General features: G+C 38.5%; 2 protein-coding genes across 2 annotated transcripts in view; both read left to right on the forward strand.

Annotated features, from left to right (window-relative positions):
- The window catches only part of LOC145496850 (voltage-dependent calcium channel subunit alpha-2/delta-2-like), a 132,345-nt gene that overhangs the window by 107,323 nt on the left and 4,659 nt on the right, over window positions 1-20,363 (forward strand). The gene's annotated exons all lie outside the window — the stretch shown is intronic.
- LOC145496862 (uncharacterized) lies at window positions 9,301-12,739 on the forward strand. Its single transcript, XM_081476627.1, has 3 exons — window positions 9,301-9,406; window positions 10,772-11,022; window positions 11,616-12,739. The coding sequence occupies exons 1-3, from the start codon at window positions 9,316-9,318 to the stop codon at window positions 11,982-11,984; spliced, it is 711 nt and encodes a 236-aa protein (XP_081332753.1). The 5' UTR covers window positions 9,301-9,315; the 3' UTR covers window positions 11,985-12,739.

Here is a 20,363-nt window from a genome sequence, read left to right on the forward strand (position 1 = left end):
GTCGAAAATTTCCTTGTTTGCGCGTCTGTCATCATCAATAGCCAGCAGTTGTGTTGCTCAGAATCCATCAATTTAATTTCACTTCACTGATGTTATTCAGTATTCTATGAAATATGAATGGATAAGGCCCAAATGTAAGCTAACAGACTTACTGAAACGCTAAACTTACTTACGAAATTTGATCTTCCCATAGATTTAGCTCCCTTTCTTCTTCATTCAGTCGCTTTTGTCGTACCTTTTCAAGCCTTTCGCATTAAACATTGCGTATAAAACTCTACGTTACCAAGTTAATTTTGAAATTCTGTTGCTTTTCTGTAGTTTTCGAAATTGCGTTGCTTTTTATTTCTTGTATTTATGCGGTAACATTATTTATGCGGTAACACTGCGTATAAAACTCTACGTTACCAAGTTAAGTTTGAAATTCTGTTGCTTTTCTGTAGTTTTCGGAATTGCGCTGCTTTTTATTTCTTGTATTTATGCGGTAAAAAGCTCCCCGAAGCAATTTTTGCTTTTTAAGCTTAGCGAAACTTGCTGCCACCAATTTTCCATGTAAGGTCAAACACAGTTGTGTAAGCGAGATTTGTCGAACCAATGAAAAAACAAGAATTACATATCCGAGGTTTAGAATTAAATTTACAATAATAGCAGATAAAGTCTGTATACGAGCTAAGGGGCCCATTAGGCCGGAGCAGTATCCCGGTTTACCATCGCAGGGTTACTCCCAGCATTAAGTTTGCCGGTAACCATTTATACACCTGGGTGGACAGAGGCACTGTGAGAGTAAAGTCTCTTGCCCAAAAACACAACACAATGTCTCCGGCCAGGGCTCGAACCCGGACCGCTCGATCCGAAGACGAGCACACTAACCATGAGGCCACCACGCCTCCAACGAGAGAAGTATTAGCTACTTAGAACACCTGAATTTTTTTCTTAGGTCTCAGCCGAGGCTCTCCACCAGGCGTGGCGTTTGTTAACTACAAGCTTCACATGTTCAGTTTCTTGAACATTACCAGTCTTGGTTCTGACCTCGTCGACGACAGCATCGACTGCGGGTTTACCTGTTTAGAAATTCCGTCGTGTTTTTCATATAACGTGGTTGCATTCCCCGATATCAACGGAAAATTTTTGTGTGAACTGCTCCCATCTGACAAGTTCAACAACTCGGACAATTTTACCGGCAGTCTGTTTTACCATCACTTCAGTATTTCGGTAAGCGCAGGGGCGGGGCAGAAGACTCCTGAAATTTTCGTATAGGCATCATCCAACAAAAAATGACGTCACATCCGGTTTAAACTGCGCTTCGCGGCTCGCTTCACAAAGCGAGAAAATGGCGTTTCGATTACTCATGATTTCCCTCTATTTGTAAACCATCAGTTTCGTTTCATTTTATATTGAGTATGGAAGGATGTTGCAGACACATTACTTCGACTTTTGAAGCAAAAATTTCGGGAAAAGAGAAAAGTTTATTATTGTTTTGAAGCAAAATAACGGAGAGCCTTCCGTCATCGTCGGGCGAATTTTCCACATTTGCAAAACTGGTGTTGTTCCGACTTTTGGTTCTTGTTGTTCGTGATTTAGTGATAACAATAATTGCAATAGCCTATAATGTTAACAACAACCTGGATGAAGTATTGCTGGCCATAGTTTGCACTGTGTACTACGGGAACATAATTAACAGAAGCCGTTTAGCTCCGAAAGTCGCTGTCACCAGAGCTTTTGTTGCTCTTGGCTCACGTGTATTGGTAGAAGAGACAAGCTGGATCGCATGCTGAAGGTCAGTATCCCACATTGCTACATCTCTCGTCGAAGATTGTTGTTTTCAGTAAGATACAGTACATATGTATCGGTAGTTTGGGGTCATCAGTCTCTTTCTCTTTGGTGAGTGCTTTTAAAACGCCCAGTAAAAACTTGATTCACGGCATGGAGACTTATGCCTCGCTGGATCGAAATTCGAGCAAGATTTTTAAGTTCTAGTCCTCTTTAAAAGTAATTAAATCAATTATTCAAATCCAAGCCATCAGAGGGAATCTGCCATTGAAGCTGCCCTAAGTTAAGGTCCTGTTTATGGACCTTCCCCTTTGAAAATCGTGGGGGTGTTCTTTGAGGCAACACAGGTCCCATTTGTATGGTCTCGGGTACCCGGGATAACCCTCCCCCTGAGGCAACTTTATCGAGTGTTTGTATGAGAAAATGTAGCCCATGTAGGCCGAGTAAAAGTTGACCCTGCATGATTATTCGTAACTCTTATTGAATAATCAAATGTGCAGCTATCCCTCTTTGTTTAAGTTTCCCTCACTCATTTGATCAGAGTGGGTTTTGCTAAGTTAATTTTCTCTTCTTTGATACAAATTGCTGCTTTAAATCTTAAATCTAGGCATTACGTGACACTTGCCATGCCGAGAGTTGTTCCAGTTAGGCGAGCCAAAGTGTTTATGTATACTCAAAGAAAAGTTGTTGGTTACTTTAGCTGCCAAGGCGAGTCAACTTGCCCACCTGAATTGTCTCACCCCCAAGTCTGGTTCGTCATCCTCGTGTAAACGGTTGGTTGAATTTTGCAAAGAAATAAGTGAAAAGTTAGCTCCGCCAGGGTAACTCGGGGAAAGGGTTGTCTCTGGTACACAAGAGCCATTCTATTTTATTTCCATTTTCCCTCTTCCTCTTCCAACTGATTATGCGAAATATACTGTCCAAACTCTTTATGGGTACTGGTGTTTGAGAGTGTCATCTTTATCACTACTGTGGAATGTACCTCACCATACAGCCACCCCCATTAACACAGCCACTTAGTTATTATGGCCACTCTATTCTGGCTCAAACAAAAGCTCAGTCGGTCATTTTCTTATTTATTAATTAATATACAGTCAGATTTTTGTGACCTGTTGGTGACCAGATTAACAGAATTCTGGCACATTGTAGGAGTAATTTATATACAATTTACAGCAAGCAACAGGCATCATTTTGTTAGTGAAGTCCCCTGCATATATGTAACTCTTGATTATTTTGAGATTTTATCTTTATTATTTTATCAAGGCAATAATATTTTGATTCCTGCTCCAGCGGTAGGGGGGGGGGGGGGAACTCTCCTCTATGTGCTATATACAGCTGTGCAGGTCCAAAGGGTATGGTTATTCAGCTGTTTTGGTCATGAATACTCTAGGGTAAGGCTTTTGCCCTCTAGTCTTTAATTTGTTATGTTTTTTAGAATAAGCTACCTCAATTTTCATCATTATTGATAAGACCATCGACAAAAGTCCTTCAAAACTTATGTTTAGGGCAACTGTAGCAGTTGCAACAGTCATAAATGGGGTAGGGAAAATCACAGATTATGGTCATAAATAGGTTAAGAGTTTAACTTTTGTGAAGAGGGCTGCACTGACCCCCACCCAATTTTTCTGGGATGTACAAAACACATTTTCTTAGCAGTTACTACAGTCTTGCTTTAGTAAATCAAAATAGTACTTGCTACCAGGTACTTTATAAAAGTATAACCCCTCCAGAAGCCTTCACAAAGTACATGTAATATCTGGTGCTAACAATTTTTTTTTTGCGGCTGATTAAAATTTGGTATTAAATTGTACTGAACTGGTGCAGATTTAGTATACATTATATTTTGTCACACTTAGTTCACGTATTTTAAGACTACTCAGCAGCAACTAGTACCTCTTGTATGACCATGCAGTAACAGTATATTCCAAACAAAAAAAAAAAGTACATGTATATGTATTACTATCCTGCCTGGAAGAGTGCGTAGAGAGAGCACACAGTGCAGTGCCCTACTGTATGTCTTTTGTTAGGTATAATAATCTTAAATTTAGAAGACTCATATTGATCTTAGAATTCACAAAAAAGTTGATTTCTTGACAACTCTCCTTTAGCTGTGTCACTTCATAATAAATTAGCAGTTTGGTATGTTGTAGCATAGAACTTTAATTAATTAAGTTATCACACCGGTATCACAGAGGTCATGGGTTAGAATCCAGTTCACACCTAATTTTTTTTTCAGGCTATAATTTCACCTTTGCTTAAGTTGTGTATAGTACGTTGCAATGATCAATCATGTCTTTATAAGTTGATCAATGTATATATGTCCCACTGACTTATACTTCAACATTTTATCTTAAAGTTTGTTTATTTGTTTTATTGTGTGGTTCTAGAAAATGTCCATACCCACCCCAAGGAGATTAGTGGAAATTCCAGGGATGGGGAGGGTCTCAAAAGCCAAACTTTTTAAAGAAAAGTATTAATAAAAATTGGAATTTCCATAGGGATGGGATGGAGAGATCTCTGTTTAATAAATACATAAATAATATGTACAGACCCATTATCTGATGTGAACACTGTGCAATATATCCTGGCCAACGAGTTGCCAAGGTGTAGCATCCTTGTTATCAATTTCAAGTACCAAATTAAAGAAGATCAGCATGTTAGATGGGACAGGGGAATTTTTCAAAATATCATAAACTAAAAATATATATATTTTCCAAACTCAATCATGTTAGTAGTGTTAGTGTCTATTTATTTATTTATTTATTTATTTATTAATGAATACCTGTGAAGAGATAGTCATACATTCTTGCAAATATTCTGGGAATCTCCCACATACCAGTTAGATCATCCAGTCCCCCAGTAAAGTTATGAAATTTATTGTCCAAGTAAACTACTGAACCATGGGCTCCAGTGGGGACAGTGCTATTACGATGCAATTTGCAGATGTGCTACATAATATGAGATTAACAGTTTTGTTACCATGGCAACAGACTGCATTTCAGACCTTCCCTGATATTCTAGGCTTTTCTGGCCACCTCATGGCCTTGATTAATGTTTTTCAAGCTGAAAATCACTGCATTATTGAAATTGCGTTAGAGGGGACTGGAAAAGATTGAGTTGCCAATAATTGGGAACATATTTTTATAGCCATATTAGTGTGTTGCCTGTAAAACTATAAGGCTACCAAGTTTCAATGATCTCTGCTGTATATATGGTCTGCACTTGATGTAATATTGGGTTTGGTGTATGACATCATCAGTCCTCTCATTTGCATATATTTTACACATTTTAAACTTAAATATCTCCAGAATTAATGCAAATATTTGTTAAGGTAAACAGCATTTGCAATCTATAGTGGAATTCTATTTGATACTCCTAAAAATTCTGAATTAAGGGGTAAACATTTGATGATAGTAGCATGCCAAATCATTGAGTTGAATTTATGCTGCTGACATTTACATGTACTATAAGGTGTTGAAGAGAATTTTGCAGGGGAATTTGGTGTGTTTATTGAATTGCCAGAGGTTGGTTGGCTGGTTTTGTTATTGCTTTGTCATTATCTTGCATGTATTTTTTTTTAAATGCAGAGTGGTTGGTGGCAAAAGCGAAACTGGCAATATTCTCACTTACCTGTGTTTCTAAAGTCATGTTTTTAGGTTTTTGTGGTCAATCTATTAGTAGCTGCACTGTCTTAAATTACAATAGAAAAGATGTGATATTAATTATGTAAGTTATACTTTGGTATCGTTCATACCAAAATTATAGTATTTTCTGGTTCAATGTTTGCCTCTGCATTAATTTGATTAAACTACTGTAGTTTATTTTTTAATGGAATTTAATTCTGTCAAAAGGGAGGTGGGAATCTGAGAACAATAGTGAACTAGACCAACAAATATACAGAAATCTACCACCATTGCTTTCATGGCTGAGTGGAGATGAATCTAAGTCAGACCAAAATTAGAAAAAAAATTACTGATTTATTGGAGGGTTGAAATGGGATCCTGGCTATGGGAGAGTAGGAATTGGGGCTGAGGGGGGTGGGTGGTGTGCTTGTGAATTTAAGAACCTCTCTGAATGTGAAAACAAATTGTAGGTTTGAAAAGTTTAAAGCAGAGTTAAAAATTATACTTTAATATATCTTGTTTTTTAAGGTGGTAATGAACATAATACCCACTTAGGGTGAGTCATTGAAACAATGACATAATTTATGTTTGTCTTTTCTTAGGTGGTTACCTCCTGGCATATACACCCCACATAGGCATACAATGTTATGATTAGATGATGCAACCTGCTTTCCCATGTTTAACATACACGTAAGAGTATTGATCAGTGGACCAGTGTACAAGTGTGATTTCTCTACTCATAATGAGAATTATAATAAAGATACAAAGCCACTCTGGTGTGATTTATTTAATTATTCCTTAACGGTAAAGTGAACCAGTTAAACCAAAGGTTGCACTCTGTAAGATCAGGTGTACAAAAATTAAATAGGAAATTTCACTACATCAATTTTATTAATTAAGTATACTTCTTTGCAAAATATAGTTGGTATTTTGTTGTACTGGTAAGAATATAATTTGGAAATTTTTTATGGGAAATGTTTCCATTTAAAAATGTAGCTCAGATGCCACAACTATAGTTCTCCTTTCTGTGGTGTTTTCTTTTGTGGTAAATTGCGAAAACAAATTATGTTGACCTACATGTAAGTTAGAAAAATGTACAAGTAGTAGCTCTTCTGAAAAAAAAAAGTTAATTTGTTGTTGCTTCTTCCTGTTCATTTTTTCCTTGAACATTTTTATTTTCCTAATAATTAGTTTAGCTAGCCATAAAAATGTTTTGTTGTTTCTGAGACCATTTTCAAGATAAAAAAGTGATTTGTATATAAAATTTGAATTTTTTTTTTTTGGGGGGGGGGGGGGTCAGGGGGTGGGGACCTTTTCAGAATTTCCCTACAAAGATCACAAGGTACAAGGGAAGAAGCAAAAATAGAATTTTAAGTGTTGAAACATATGTTTTCATCATCAGTTTGGGCCTCTCTGTGAAGCTGCATAGTATACTTGAGGATCATGTTATACCCATTTTAATTCAAAATACAAATGGAAACTTGCATTGACAATCACTTAATCTCTTGGCACTGTTTTGTTTTTTAATAATTGCCTTTTTTCATAAAACAATAATTTGAACATCTTTGTTTCACAAGCTGGGAGGGGGGGGGGGAGGGGTATTCTACAAAGTTTTAAATGGAAAGGCCTTATCTCAAGGTCCATTAACCCTTACCCTTTTGTATACATTTGTACCATTTTGATAGAAATGGCACCTCTTTTGTCGACCTTACATTGCAAAAGGGTAAATGTACCCCCTTAACAAACCTATTTAAGAATACTGCATCCCTTTTCTATTCCCTTGGAAAGAAGTTAATAAATAATGTTATAGAATCTCTTCATTCTGGCTGAGGAGAGTAAATGAGAGCTTTTCAACAACATTTTAGAACCAGAAGAATGGAATCCCTAAATGACAGATTTTCCTACCCTTTCATACACCTCAACTTGTGAAATCCCTATCATTAAGTTTATACCTGAAGCCTGAAAAAGGTACTCATCGTGAGCTGAGCCTCCCCATATAGGTCATTACAGAGAACCTTCCCACATACACAAGTCAGGAACTCTTGACAAGTACTGTAAGTAGATGCTGGCTTTAAGACTGGTCTGAGCCAGCTTCTTCAGTTTTTTAGCACAAACTTGTTGCTCTCTGTCAATTTCTAGTACAAAACCTTTTCTTTGCTGATCTGGTCCAAGTTCACAGACACTAGCATCACTCTCACGACACTGACTCTATCACTGTCACTCACAGTCTGATTCTTCAGTTTCACTGCACCATGCTTCATCATCACCCATCATTGTTAGACATGAGTTCATTAGCTTGTAAAATTCACCAGCCTGGCAGTGTCACTGTTGCTATTGCCTGTTCCCAGACTTCCTTTTATGGCTAGGTGTAGGGGCATGAAATTTCACTACTGTTTACGAACAATTTGTTTAGATGGCATATTGAAAGTGATGAATTACTGAAAATTGTCAGTATTGCTAGTGTTCTCTCGTTTCCTTAGGGATTGAAATATCTTGACGTAAGATTACAAAGAGAAAGCACACTGAAATATAATGCACAATATTTTAGTAACCTTTCAAAATGGGTTGCCAATATGACAGGGATTAATAGATGAGGAACTTGGTCTGCAAACAGGGCAAATGAGAGGGTTTGAGGAAATTAAAGGTGCATGCTTGACCTCAGTTGGGGGGGGGGGGTATTGGAACTTAGCGCTGCTGACGTCAAACACTGTTGAAACGGAAAAATAAATTTGATTATAAATGAGAAAAAACCACGACATGTCCAAATTACTTAATCGCCGTTAAAACTAATCCTCTTGCTTTTTTTTAAGGGGTTCACGGCCTGCCTGTAACGAAGCGTTTATCAATTAAGGGATTGCTTAGGGAAAACATATCTTGTTTAAGGTTCTTAACCAATCGTAACATATTTTATGGCATCAGTTTGAGTCATGAGCAAACACACGAGTTTGTGTTAGTGTCGATCGGCAAGAAAGTTCTGCAAAGCGCGTTATCTGTGTGGGTCTATTCTTGCAGTGATACGATTAACAGCACTCAAGTACTCTCGAGTGTTTGGCAAGAGTAAATTTTAAAAAAGGCGCTTCTGTTAATAAGGTTCCCCCATGTCTAGAAACCTGTCATTGTGCATTTTTCTTAGTGTAATGCCTACCTAAGAGAATAGGATATTTGAATTGAGTGCAACTTACCTAGAATTCATTATTTCCACACAAACGATGACTCCTGTGGAATTCAGCGAGGAAGAAATGGCGACATTTCGTAAAAAACACGCCTTCAAAACAGCGTGTTTTTGAATAAATAATTACCCTGTCCTTCAAACAAACTGATATGACGAGGAAGAAGACAAAATTTTGTTTATCGTGGCCAAATATAACGTTAAAAATATCCGGCCGATTGCAAAATATTACCATTTTACTTACTGAGAGAACGATTATGCCATGTTCAAATTTGATTTTGCCGCTCAGCGCTCTTTTTTACCGGATGTGACGTCATTTTTTGTTGGATGATTCAGATACACAAAAAGTGCCAGGCGTCGCAGAGTGTTCTCCCCCGCCCCTGGGTAAGCGAAGAATTGATTCTGTTTTTATATTAAACAACATGCATTCAGAGAAACGCGAACGGTCTAAATAAGTTCGTAAACTTTCGCAGATCTGCGAAAAAGTTTCTTGCAATGGAAGATGTTCACAGGTTTAATGATTGAAAATTGTGATTATCCATAAGATGATAGTTTCTCTAAATTGGACACTTACAAACAGTTTTTACAAAACGTCTTCATGGATGACTGAAGTCATGTCAGTTGATATAAACTGGCGTAAACTGGATTTACTCAACTGGCGTAAATCTAATCTAAAAACAAACTATTAGCGCTTACATGTCAACACCATGCTTTTTTTCCCCCTGAAAACAGAGTCCTTGTTCCAGTAATCCTTGTATGAACAATGCAACTTGTGTGGCCAAGTACGAAGATGGCGATTATCAGTGCGCATGCGCTCCAAGATATTTTGGAAAACACTGCGAAACGGGTATTTTAACACGTAACACATTGACGTGTTATATTTAATATTATTTCATGTTATATCATATCACCTCACTTCATCCCAGCTCACCCTCGGTATGCGTCATCGTCATTTTGTAGATCGAAAACTTGTTCATTAATTTCGCTTGCTATTATATTACAAGGCAAGACTCCTTAATTTTCGAGGTCTGCTCCACAAACTATCGTGCCTGTGACAGATACGGTGACCAGTCAAATCTGACTAAGAAGGAGCGACACTTAGTAAACAGTCTTTTCATCATTGGGCAGCAGCGATAAGGCAGTGGTGAGAGCCCTCGCCACCTATCATGGTGACCTTAGTTCAATTTCCAGCTCAATGTCATCTCATAGTAAATGGTTTGAACCCAGGAGTATCAGTAGTTCGTATAGAGTGATCGTCCGGGTGAGTGTACTTCTGAAAAGAACTGTTGTTGGTGACTGACGTTTCGACAACCTGAGCGGAAGTCATCTTCAGAGTCAAGTGAATAGTGTTTGTCAGTCGATGATGTTATAAGTCTGGTCCGTTGAACGTGATTGGTCAGTATTGCCATGATGGTATTGGCTGAAAGACTCGTGTAAAGTTTGTCATCAGTCATTGGTGGGTTTCGATCCGTCTATTGTAGTCAAATAGGTCGGGTTTTGGTCCGTGTATTGTTAAGTCGGTCTGTTAGAAGTCCGTTTGTCGGTTTCGTTTCCGTCATGGATAAGTCGTTTGTAAGGCGCCGGTAGTTGTTGACATCTGTTAAGAGGCGTTTGTTCTAGGTTAGTGTACCAGCCTTCCAGAGTCAGTCGTTGAAAATAGTTTGTACTGTAAGTTAAGCACTCAGCAGATTCCAAGTCAATGTTGTGGTTTGTTAGTTGATGATGTACAGCAATGTGATTGTTGGCATCACCATTTCTCGTGGCTCGTTTGTGTTCAGTCAGTCTCGTGTTAAGGTTTCTGCCAGTCTCACCAATGTAGGAAGCCTGGCAGTCGGAGCATTTGATCTTGTAAACTGCTCCCTGTCTGTTGTTAGGTTCGTCTCTGTCTTTCACGTTGGTCAGTAAGTGTGTCGTAACGTCGCTGTAGGTTACACGGACGATCACTCTATACGAACTATCAATGTCATATGTTGGTTGAGTTTATTGTTGGTTCTCGCTTGCCCCGTGGGTTTCTCTCCCGATATATATAGCATTTCCAAATTCCAATTCGACCTAGATAGCGCTGGATAAAGGACCCGTATGTAACCCAGCGAAGGCTGATGTGGCTTCCTCTCTGCATGTGTTGTAAGTTAATTTTTAATGAAGGATAGGGCTCTCACAACTCTTCCTTGACGATCTCGTTGCAGTCGTGTTATATTTGTTTTGTGACCAGGTGTTGGAGTTACCTGTGAGGAGATCAAGAACCGGGGTAAATCCGAGGGAGATGGCATGTACTGGTTGGACCCGGATGGAGGAAGCCATTCAAATGCATTTCTGGCCAACTGTGACATGACGTCATACAATGGAGGATGGACCATGTGTTACACTACTGATGAATATGTCAAACCCAAGACTAAAGTCACATACAGCGCTCAATTTCCATATGGAAGTGACGGCTACAGGACCAACTGTAACAACATCCCGGTAAGTTAATATATTTCTTTCAGTAGCAACATATTATTTACTATCAGTACATTTTATCGTGGCAAGTTTAAAGCGATAAAACCGAACGACATAAAATGGTTATGCACTACTCTTCTCCTTGTTATAATGTACCAACCACGAAAGAAAGCGTTTCATCGCATTTCAAAACACGGAGAAGCGAGTCGAAATATTTTTGATAAACTTGCAGGTGTTTGGAAATGTGATGAGACTCGTTCTCCAGTTTTTGACATATCTTCTCTGTTGAAACCAAACCTGAAGAGAAAAAGAAGAAATAAAATTGCAAAAAATACACTTCTTTGTCTTAAAATTCTTAGCCTGAGACAGGGATGCGAAAGCACTTCTGAAACACATTTCTATGCAAAGACTCACTCAGCGGATGAACAACAAAATGGTCAAAATTTGATAAGAAATCTATGTATGTTCCTTTCGTACCGCCAACTGGAACTTATTTCACTGCTTAGAAAGTAAATTTGGAAGCTGTTGGTTTTACAAGCTCAAAATCTCTCTCTCAGACGTGTAAACAAGTTTAAAAAGCAATAAGGAACAACTTGTTTTTGTTGGTATTGTTTCAGTTTACAGAAATTATTTTTGTTGATCATCAAACTGGAAACAAGACCTACTTCAAGCGATTAGTCAACCAGTCCATAACGGCCGCTGATAACTATGGGAAAAATGCTGGCACCTATGGAAAGTGGAACAGCGTGGGAGCAAATAACGCTTACGATTACCAGCTGTTGATCTGCAATACCTCGTTCTACGCTGGATTCTTCGTTTCAGGTCACACGCAGAATTGTTACAAGGACTGCAATTCCTGGTGCGGTGATGGAAACTCGCCTTACTTCCGTACGGCATCAACTAGTGCAAGTTACCTGGGCGTGGCTTTCAACACGAATGGTCATCGCCCCCTTAGCAACAGACTCATTAGCGTTGGTCTGCGATAAGTCCCGTTAACACTCCAGACAAAGCTGATGAACTTTGTTTGGCGCTACCAAAAATCATGACAAATCTTGTAACCGCCAAATTTTCATTTTGGTGGGCGCTTCAGCCATAGTTAGCGCTTCAGCGAAAAAAAAGTATGAAAAAAGATTGATTCTAAGCAAAGTTATATACGAAAAACTTTTCTTTCCATTATTACCTCTAATTGATAGCTGTCAACGAGTTGTCATGAGGAATAAATTTGCATTAAAAACTTGCTTCACAGATTGCCGCGTACGTACGATTGTCAAACGTTTGTGTTTGGTAGCCGACGAGCTGTTCTGAGTGTTCTCAGTTTGTAGATTGCTGATGTAAGCTTAAATATGTCGTCGAAGAAGGGCAAAAGCTCATGTCCATTTGCAAGTGCCAAGGAAGCACCACGAAGGAAAAAGTCAGAGGGAAAAGGTTTCAAAAACATTCTATCACAATAGGGCTGATGCGTTGGCTGCTAGCGACAAAGGTTCCTGCTTCGAGCAGGAGAAGCTGCTTGCACTGGTTGAGGAAGATGTTTGATATTCTCCAAGCATCGCTTCTTTGGCTGCGCTTTCTCCGTTCGAAGCGGTAACAGTAACATCTCAACTCAATCGGTATCTCGTGGGTTTCCTTCACGTTGTTTAGGAGTGCGCTCTTTCTTTGTCTGCAGCATCTCAAACTAAGCTTAGGCGTTTTAAAAATCGAAAGAAAGAAAGAAGCGAAAATTATATTCTCACCAACCTGGGCGCACGAGCGATGGAATTCAGATCTGGCAAAGGATATTTCCCGCCGAAGGCAGCAATTGAGACTCCGTTGTATTATTAATACGAGCTATATTTTGTTAAAGTAAAATGAGCCGTCACTTTATCGGTCAAGGCGTCATTATTTTCCCACGTTTTGTGTACTTATCTCATTAAACCGGAAGAACACCCCAAACTATAGTTTTTTCGTATCTCGAAAAGAAAATTTTAGCGAGTGAAGCGTACATTTTGAGTTCGTTTCCGGAGAAGTTTCAACGTTTTTCGCTGAAATTTGGAGAGAATGTTGCCCGGTAATCAGACCAAAACACAGTGTCAAAGAATTTCTTTTTTTTTGCTTCTTTCAAAAGTTATGTCTATTTTAGCGAAGAGAATTAATGAATGTTTTATCAACTCTCAAAGTTTAACGGCGTGTCAAAGACAAACCAGACAAGTAATTAAAATTTCCCTACAACGTTTGCTAGAGATCAAGAAGACATAGCGATGTTGATCTCATCCGCCCGTTCAAATCCCACCGGCAACGAACTTGATTAGTAAACTTTGGTTCTTTGGGAAATAGGGCGCCATATTCGGAAAAGCGTTTTTTATTTTATTTTAATGACTCACACTTGGAAAAATGGTCCACACTTGGAAAAAAGAGATGATACTTGCAGAAAAGGGTCACACATGGAAAATTGGGTCACACTTAGAAAAACTTTTCACACGTGGAAAACTGGGTTACACTTGGAAAAACGGGTCACACTTGACAAAAAGGGTCACCCTTGGAAAAATGGGTCACGCTTAGAAAAGTGGGTCACATTTGGAAACGTGCGTCAAACATGAAAAAAAGGGTCACACTTGGAACAATCAGTAGCACTTGGAAAAAAGGGTCATATTTGGAGAAATTGGTCAAACTTGGAAAAATGGGTCACATTTGAAAATATAGGTAAAACCAGGAGTCATAATCGGGGACGGAGACCGTAAGCGCGCGCCATTTCAAGTATTGGGGTTGTCCCCATGATATGGGACAATAATTCTATTTTTAGAACAAATTGCGCCATCACCTGCGGCACACGCGCGTACATGCTGCGAGGATTTTTGCGGATGTCGCGCGGGGGAAATGGCGTCCGAAATTCCCGAAATTTTTCATGTTTTTGGCCCACAACTCAACGCGTTTACGTCTGTTGGAATTTTGCTTAAGTATTTTCGTCGCAGGCGGCCCCAGTCTGAGTGAAGTAAGACAGTGTCGAATTTAGGTATGTTCCGCTGTAAGCTTATATATATCGCTGACCAAGTTGTGTTCCGACGGATGCTTCTTTTACATGAGGTGTACATTACTCCACTTTAAATTTTACATATGTTGAAGATTAACAGCTTTTCCATTACACAGCAAGACTTCATAGTTTCCTAGCTCCTCTTGTCACACGCTTGCGAGGAATTTGTCAGTCTATCGCGACCGAAACGTAAAACAAAATAATTGCTAGTTTGAGTTTCGCTTGAATTATAAGCAACGCTTGATGTTTCATCAAGGCTTAATAACTTTACGTCCATAGATACTGCTCAGTTTTATTCGTGTAAAAATCCAGTAAATTCTCTGTTGTCGATGAATGAGAGCGCCCGCCGTTGCGTGTCTTGTACAGTCAGTAAACATGACAAATTGTACTTCCGCCGCACTTTCGTGTGAAAGCGTACATCGAACTCAAACAATAGCTCTATAGTTTTTAAATATGTTTGAGATTGATAAATGTTTGAGAACATATTAAAAGCTTAGCTGAAAATATGTGAATAGTATAGAAATAATGAGCAAAGTTACGATGACGCTTTCTTTAATCAACTTGGAATTACGATTTCGATTTTGTTGATCGAGTTATCAAAACTCCTTTCATTTTCGCAGTGTAAAACTTCACTATGCTTATGTTGAAGAAACACAAATGATGTTAGGAGCCTTTTTTGCGTTCGTGATTTTTGTTGCAGCATCTCAGCACAAAAGATAACGAAAGAAATCTTTTTCAAGATTTGTTGACAATTGAAAACACCAACTCGGACTTGAAAGTGCACGAGCTGCACTATGCAAATGAGCTAATTGTACGCGTCAGACTTTCCTATCAAAAACTTTTGCAAACTCACCAAACAAGCAGAAACAATAAGAAACCATCAAAACAGGTTTTGGGTATGATTAACCGTTGTCTGAGAAACTCACAAATTAACTCGATACCAGAGTAGAGAGTTTTCTTGCTATATTCTTAATTCAGAACAAACGCAAAAACATACGCGTAAGCTTGCAACTAGCGTGAGCAGATCTTATTATTCATTCCCAGCGCGAGATTGAAGTCTTGTTTTCGACCCTGAAAAACCCACCTTTTCCGTTAGCTCAGAGCATAAAACTACATATAAGCGCCCTGGTTCGTATTCCCTGCCTTATTCCCTGCCATCGCTGTGAAAAATACGCAAGAGAATCTCTCAACTCTCACTATTTGATCACGCAACGTGACAACATCCACGCGAGAGCCCCTGACATGTGCGTGAATCCGCGCGGATATATGACGTCAGGATGGCGCAATTTGTTCTAAAAATAGAAAAATTGTCCCATATCATAGGTGCGCGCGAATCCCGAGACTTACGGTCTCCGTCCCCGGTTATGACTCCTGGTAAAACTTGAAAAAAAGGGTCAATACTTGGAAAGATAAGTCACACTTAGAAAAGTTGGTGACTCTTGGAAAAAATGGGTCACACTTTGGAAAAAGGGGTACACTTGCAAAACATGGTCACACTTGGAAAAATAGGTCACACTTGGAACAACTTCAATCACACTTCAATCGGTCAAAATTCAATGTCATACCGAAACCACTACTCTGTATGTCAAGTTTAGAACAAATAACACGGGAATAGCAATGAGGAATTTGTAATTTTCGATTTAGACAAAATAAGCAAAATAAGTAACATCCATTCGCGTGTTGGCTAATTATTAACAAAAAAATAACTTACTCCTTTTCAATGGGAAACTGGAAAAGGCATTGGAAAACGTTGAAGGACTTAAAAGATAATTTTTAATACCGTCCAAAATGTTAAAACACCGCTTCCCGCAGGCTCGGAGAATACTGCAATACCGCAAGAAAAATTATCCAATAACGCCACAAACCCCAATGTTCTCCTCTTCTCCGCTTTGTTAGGCGTTAGTTTATAAACGGAAACATTTCCGTGTGAACGTTTTTACGGTTAAAAAAACAACACGGTTCAGTTAAAAGCGAAAAACCCGAGTGTTTTCCCGTTTTGACAGTGAAAAAGCTATCGCGAGTACCATTGCTTTATATATAAGTCTGAGTTCCGTAGATTAGCGCCAGAAATGTTTCCAAGCTTTTTAATTAGCTTGATTTTCGGAATGATTCCGTTGACAGGTAGATGCTGTCTTTAACACGTTTCCTGTCAAGAAGCATCAAATTATTTTTACCCTGCGGTTAAGTTGGCTTGGATTAAAGCTAGACCCCCTTCTGACTTTTCGCTATTCACTAGCTCAAAGTCAGTTTTCAGAACCCAATAAATCTCGTCGTGACAGTAGGAAACGATAAAAAAAGTCAAGTATATGTCAAACTAATGCGTTGAAATAACCATTTCACAGTACTTTCCAACATATCCCGGAGCGCATGCGCACTGATAATCACCATCTTCGTACTTGGCCACACATGTTGCATTGTTCATACCGGGAATGCAGGAGCAGGGATTCTGTTTTTACCAAAAATAGTTCGTACTTGTTCAATTGGAAAAAGTTAGTTCTAAGAGACAAAGCTTTTAAAATCTCCCATTTAAATTGGCGTCACCTGGTCAGTTAAAAAACTAAAGAGACAACCCTGTTATGGCCGGATTTAAATACGTATTTCGTCTCGACTTCGCAATTCGTCTCGTAAAAATACGAACCATGATTCCATCAAACTCGTCAGACATGCCGTCGAAGTATTAGGTAACAGGTACTCGTTGTTTGATATTTCTCTAGTTTCAACCCGTTCAGTAAGAAGGAACAATTTTATAAAAGTTTACAGTTTTAGTGTGTCAAAAAGGTGGAAGAAGCATTTTCTTCTGATTTTATCGTTTTACGTTTGTCTTGTATCGGTTTGGTAGTCAAAGATAGAGTAAATCGTAATTGAGGATACCTACTTCACCCAAGAGTGATATGCTAAAGGTCCTAAACTATGTGTTTAAATAACCTTTTTTCAAGCCTCTGTTCGACAAAACCATAGCGTTTTCCTTCGGCATCAACCTAATGAGATACTTCCTCCACACAACCTCAGAGTTGAACATGACACTCGGTGTATTTTCCGAGCCTGATTCTGATCGAGCAATAAAACATCGTGCACAAACTGCATGCCGTGAGTAATAGACAATGGCGCTTCTGGCTGAATTTTAAGAAAAATTTTTGATCCCCTTGGGATAAAAGTGAGAACAATAATCAGTTTTTACTCACTGGAATACTGAAGTGATGGCAAAACGGGCTACCGGTAAAATTGTCCGAGTGGTTGAACTTGTCAGATGGGAGCAGTTCACACAACAGTTTCCCGTTGATATCAGAGAATGCAGCCAGGTTACAAGAAAAGCATGAAGTGATTCCTAAACAGGCAAACCCACACTCAGTGTCGTTTAGGACATGCTCTAAGCCAAGACTGGTAATGTTCAGGTACGAAAACTCTTCGGCCTTGAAGCTGATAAAAGACACGCCTTCAGGAGTCCGGCCGAGACCTTTAGAAGAAAACTAAGAAAGTCAGTGACAAGGAAAACAAGAAAAAACTCCACTTAATGTGTCTGGATGGGGTTTAAGGAAGTTCGCGCGAAAGTTTTCCAATATTGATTTTTTTTCTGAGACTTTTAACTGTAAGATGATAAGTTAGTTATATCAGAAATGTAAAAAAAAATGGGGGGTCACTGACTTCGTTTTGGAGAGAACATGCCCGGAAGAACACCCTAAGTCTGAAAAAGTCGGGCTTCGTTAGCGAATAAGGGCACAGTGTCTGTAAGCCCAAAATTTTTGCAATTAGATCTTTGAAGTGAAATGTTCTCTGCCAAATATTGTTTAAGTGGGCCTATTGAGTGAATTTAGTCAACTGGTGAGGTTCCTCAAAGAACAAGTTCACATTTAGCGACCATAGTTTCACGCGCCTTGCAGCCGCAAGATGGCATGATTCGATGTCCTGTGGAGAGAAATCTCGCAATTTTTTAAAACTTCCCTCATTGAATTTTTGTTCATTTTTGGACAATGGGGAGATAATTGTATACAAAATCTGTTTCTGGAAAGAAAAGTAGGGTTCACCGAACGTCCAAGATCGTTAAATCCAAGCAAAGCTATGGCGATGGCCATCTGCCCTATCATTGTTCATTTTACAAGTGAATATATGAAATTTATATATTTGAACTGCGGAAAAAGATATGAAGACTGATCATCACAGTTATACACACAACTTAAGCAGATGTGAAATTAAAGCCTGAAAAAAATCCAGACCTGAACGGAATTCGAACCTCTGACCTCTGCGATACCGGTGCAGTGCTCTACCAACTGAGCTATCAAGCGAACTGGGAGCTGGTCACATTGTGAGTTCGTAATATACTCGTAGATGGTGAAGATTACAAGTGAATATATGAAAGATCATATATTTGAACTGCGTATCAGGATAAGATATAATAAAACGAATTCCAGGGAGCCATTCAACTCATCAGGAAATTACACGTACAATAATATAAATCACATAGTTGATACGTTTTCTTCATTACTCCATTTTTGTCAAAAACGTATTCGTAATCTAGTAATTATAAAGCTGTAAATAGAAGAGAAGAGCAAAGCCTGGTAGATCTGTAGAATGAACTATTGTTATTAGTGTTTTGTCTTGTCTTTTTTGTTGTGCTTTTTGTAAAATTAATACTACAAATGTTTTACATTACATGTAAAAATCATTATAGTCACAGTTATAGTTACCATGTCGATATATGCGCTATTGAAAACAAATAGATCCATGACATTTACATTAGAGATGAACCATTAATTTTTGAGGGTAGCGGGGGTTAGGCAGTTTTCTGAGGCATGGAAATTTTTCTCACCTTTAGGTTGTGCATGAAATTTTTTGGTGGGCAATAGGATGGTAGAAAGCACTTGCTCGTTTTTTTTAACAGTTTTTGCTGCGCAGGATTTTTGTTTGGAAACTGTCCAACCAACCCCCTCCCCCCTCCCTCCCAAAAAATGATGGTCCGTCCCTTATAGTAAGGTATTTATAATTATTAAAGTTACAAACATTACGTTCGGAAAATACATAAAACAAAACAAAATTATGTACTATTATTGCTACTGCTATCTCAAACCGTATGGAAATCCTGGATAAATGTGCCTCTTCTAAGAGTTCCACAAATTTGAATTGCCGAGAAGGTGACAACGAAGAGCAAACTGAGTGATACTAGTTTTTTTTTTGAAAGAAAATTAATGCTTACAAATTATATAATACGAAAAGACTAGCCCACGATTAAACTTACAGCAAAACACTTTAAGACGGATTACTCTCAAAGTTAGATTAATGAGTGCAAAAGTTATTTACTAAAAATCTACTCATAGCACGTTAACTTTTGGAATACTGTTTCAAACAACTCACTTTAGTTCATTTCTCTAATTCACCCCGCGATTAGATCCTCCAGCATTCTCGAGAAACTCAATGACAAACCTCGTAAGAATGCTTAAAGCGCGTGTTATTGTGTTTTTAACTAACGCAAAACGTCTGTTTTTATTGAAATATTGATAACTTCAAGTCCAATTTTCTCTCACGGGGTCAGCTTGAGAGCTTAAGTCTAAATAAATTCTTCTTAACTGTATTCAAAATATTACCATGCCATGAGGTTTTTTTTGTAACTTAAAATCTGTCATTATTGCACGAATGTTCTGCGGAAATCTTCTTAATTACAAGCCTAGTTAAGATTGACATTTTGCGGTTTATAGGAAACGATTTGTTGCTATTGAGTGTATATGACAGATTTTGTTTTTTGAAAATGTACTTGATTGAATCTACATGAGGTCATGATAAGGAAATCGAAAAAACAAGTTGTATCTATCATATCGTGTTTTTTTCCCTTTACCTCGCTTTAACCGTCTGAAAACATAGAATTTCTCTTCTGACTGGGTCAAAAATCACGGTAGGTTAAAACCTGGGACTTGTCAGGCTGTGACGTCAAAACATGATCGTAGGATTACATATCTTTTGAACCAAAGCAAACTTAAAAAGATATACCACGAACAGATAATTTCCGAGTTACCTTGGGCCTCTGTCTCAAAAAAAAAGACCTTGTACAAAACCTTTCATATGAAAACTAGAGGCATAACTACGTGTACTCGGGTTTCTCTTATGGAAATAAACCTGGTTTACATAAATAAATATATCTGGCGATAGTCCTCCAGCGCCTAACAACAAAACTGCTTCCGACTCCGCCTTTCTTGTGGCTGTTTAGCGCTCTAGAAATACTTTGGGTGATGGGTTGATCATATACGTCTGAATGTGATTCAATATTAAATTTTACGATAACTGCAGAAATTCTCGCGCGCTCATTGGCTAATTTTTTATTGTCAATAAGCGGACAGACGCATGAATTTATAATTTATGCGATGCGTCAGCGAGC

The sequence above is a fragment of the Orbicella franksi genome, chromosome 9 (assembly GCF_964199315.1).
Source record: "Orbicella franksi chromosome 9, jaOrbFran1.1, whole genome shotgun sequence".
Lineage (NCBI taxonomy): Eukaryota > Metazoa > Cnidaria > Anthozoa > Scleractinia > Merulinidae > Orbicella > Orbicella franksi.

What these genes read in the sequence shown, in the direction of transcription:
- LOC145496862 (XM_081476627.1), top strand. Translation starts at nt 9,316, where the DNA reads ATGAACAATGCAACTTGTGTGGCCAAGTACGAAGATGGCGATTATCAG. An exon ending in TGGAAAACACTGCGAAACGG is followed by an intron (nt 9,407 to 10,771) that starts GTATTTTAACAC and finishes TTTTGTGACCAG; the next exon opens with GTGTTGGAGTTACCTGTGAG. An exon ending in CCAACTGTAACAACATCCCG is followed by an intron (nt 11,023 to 11,615) that starts GTAAGTTAATAT and finishes GTATTGTTTCAG; the next exon opens with TTTACAGAAATTATTTTTGT.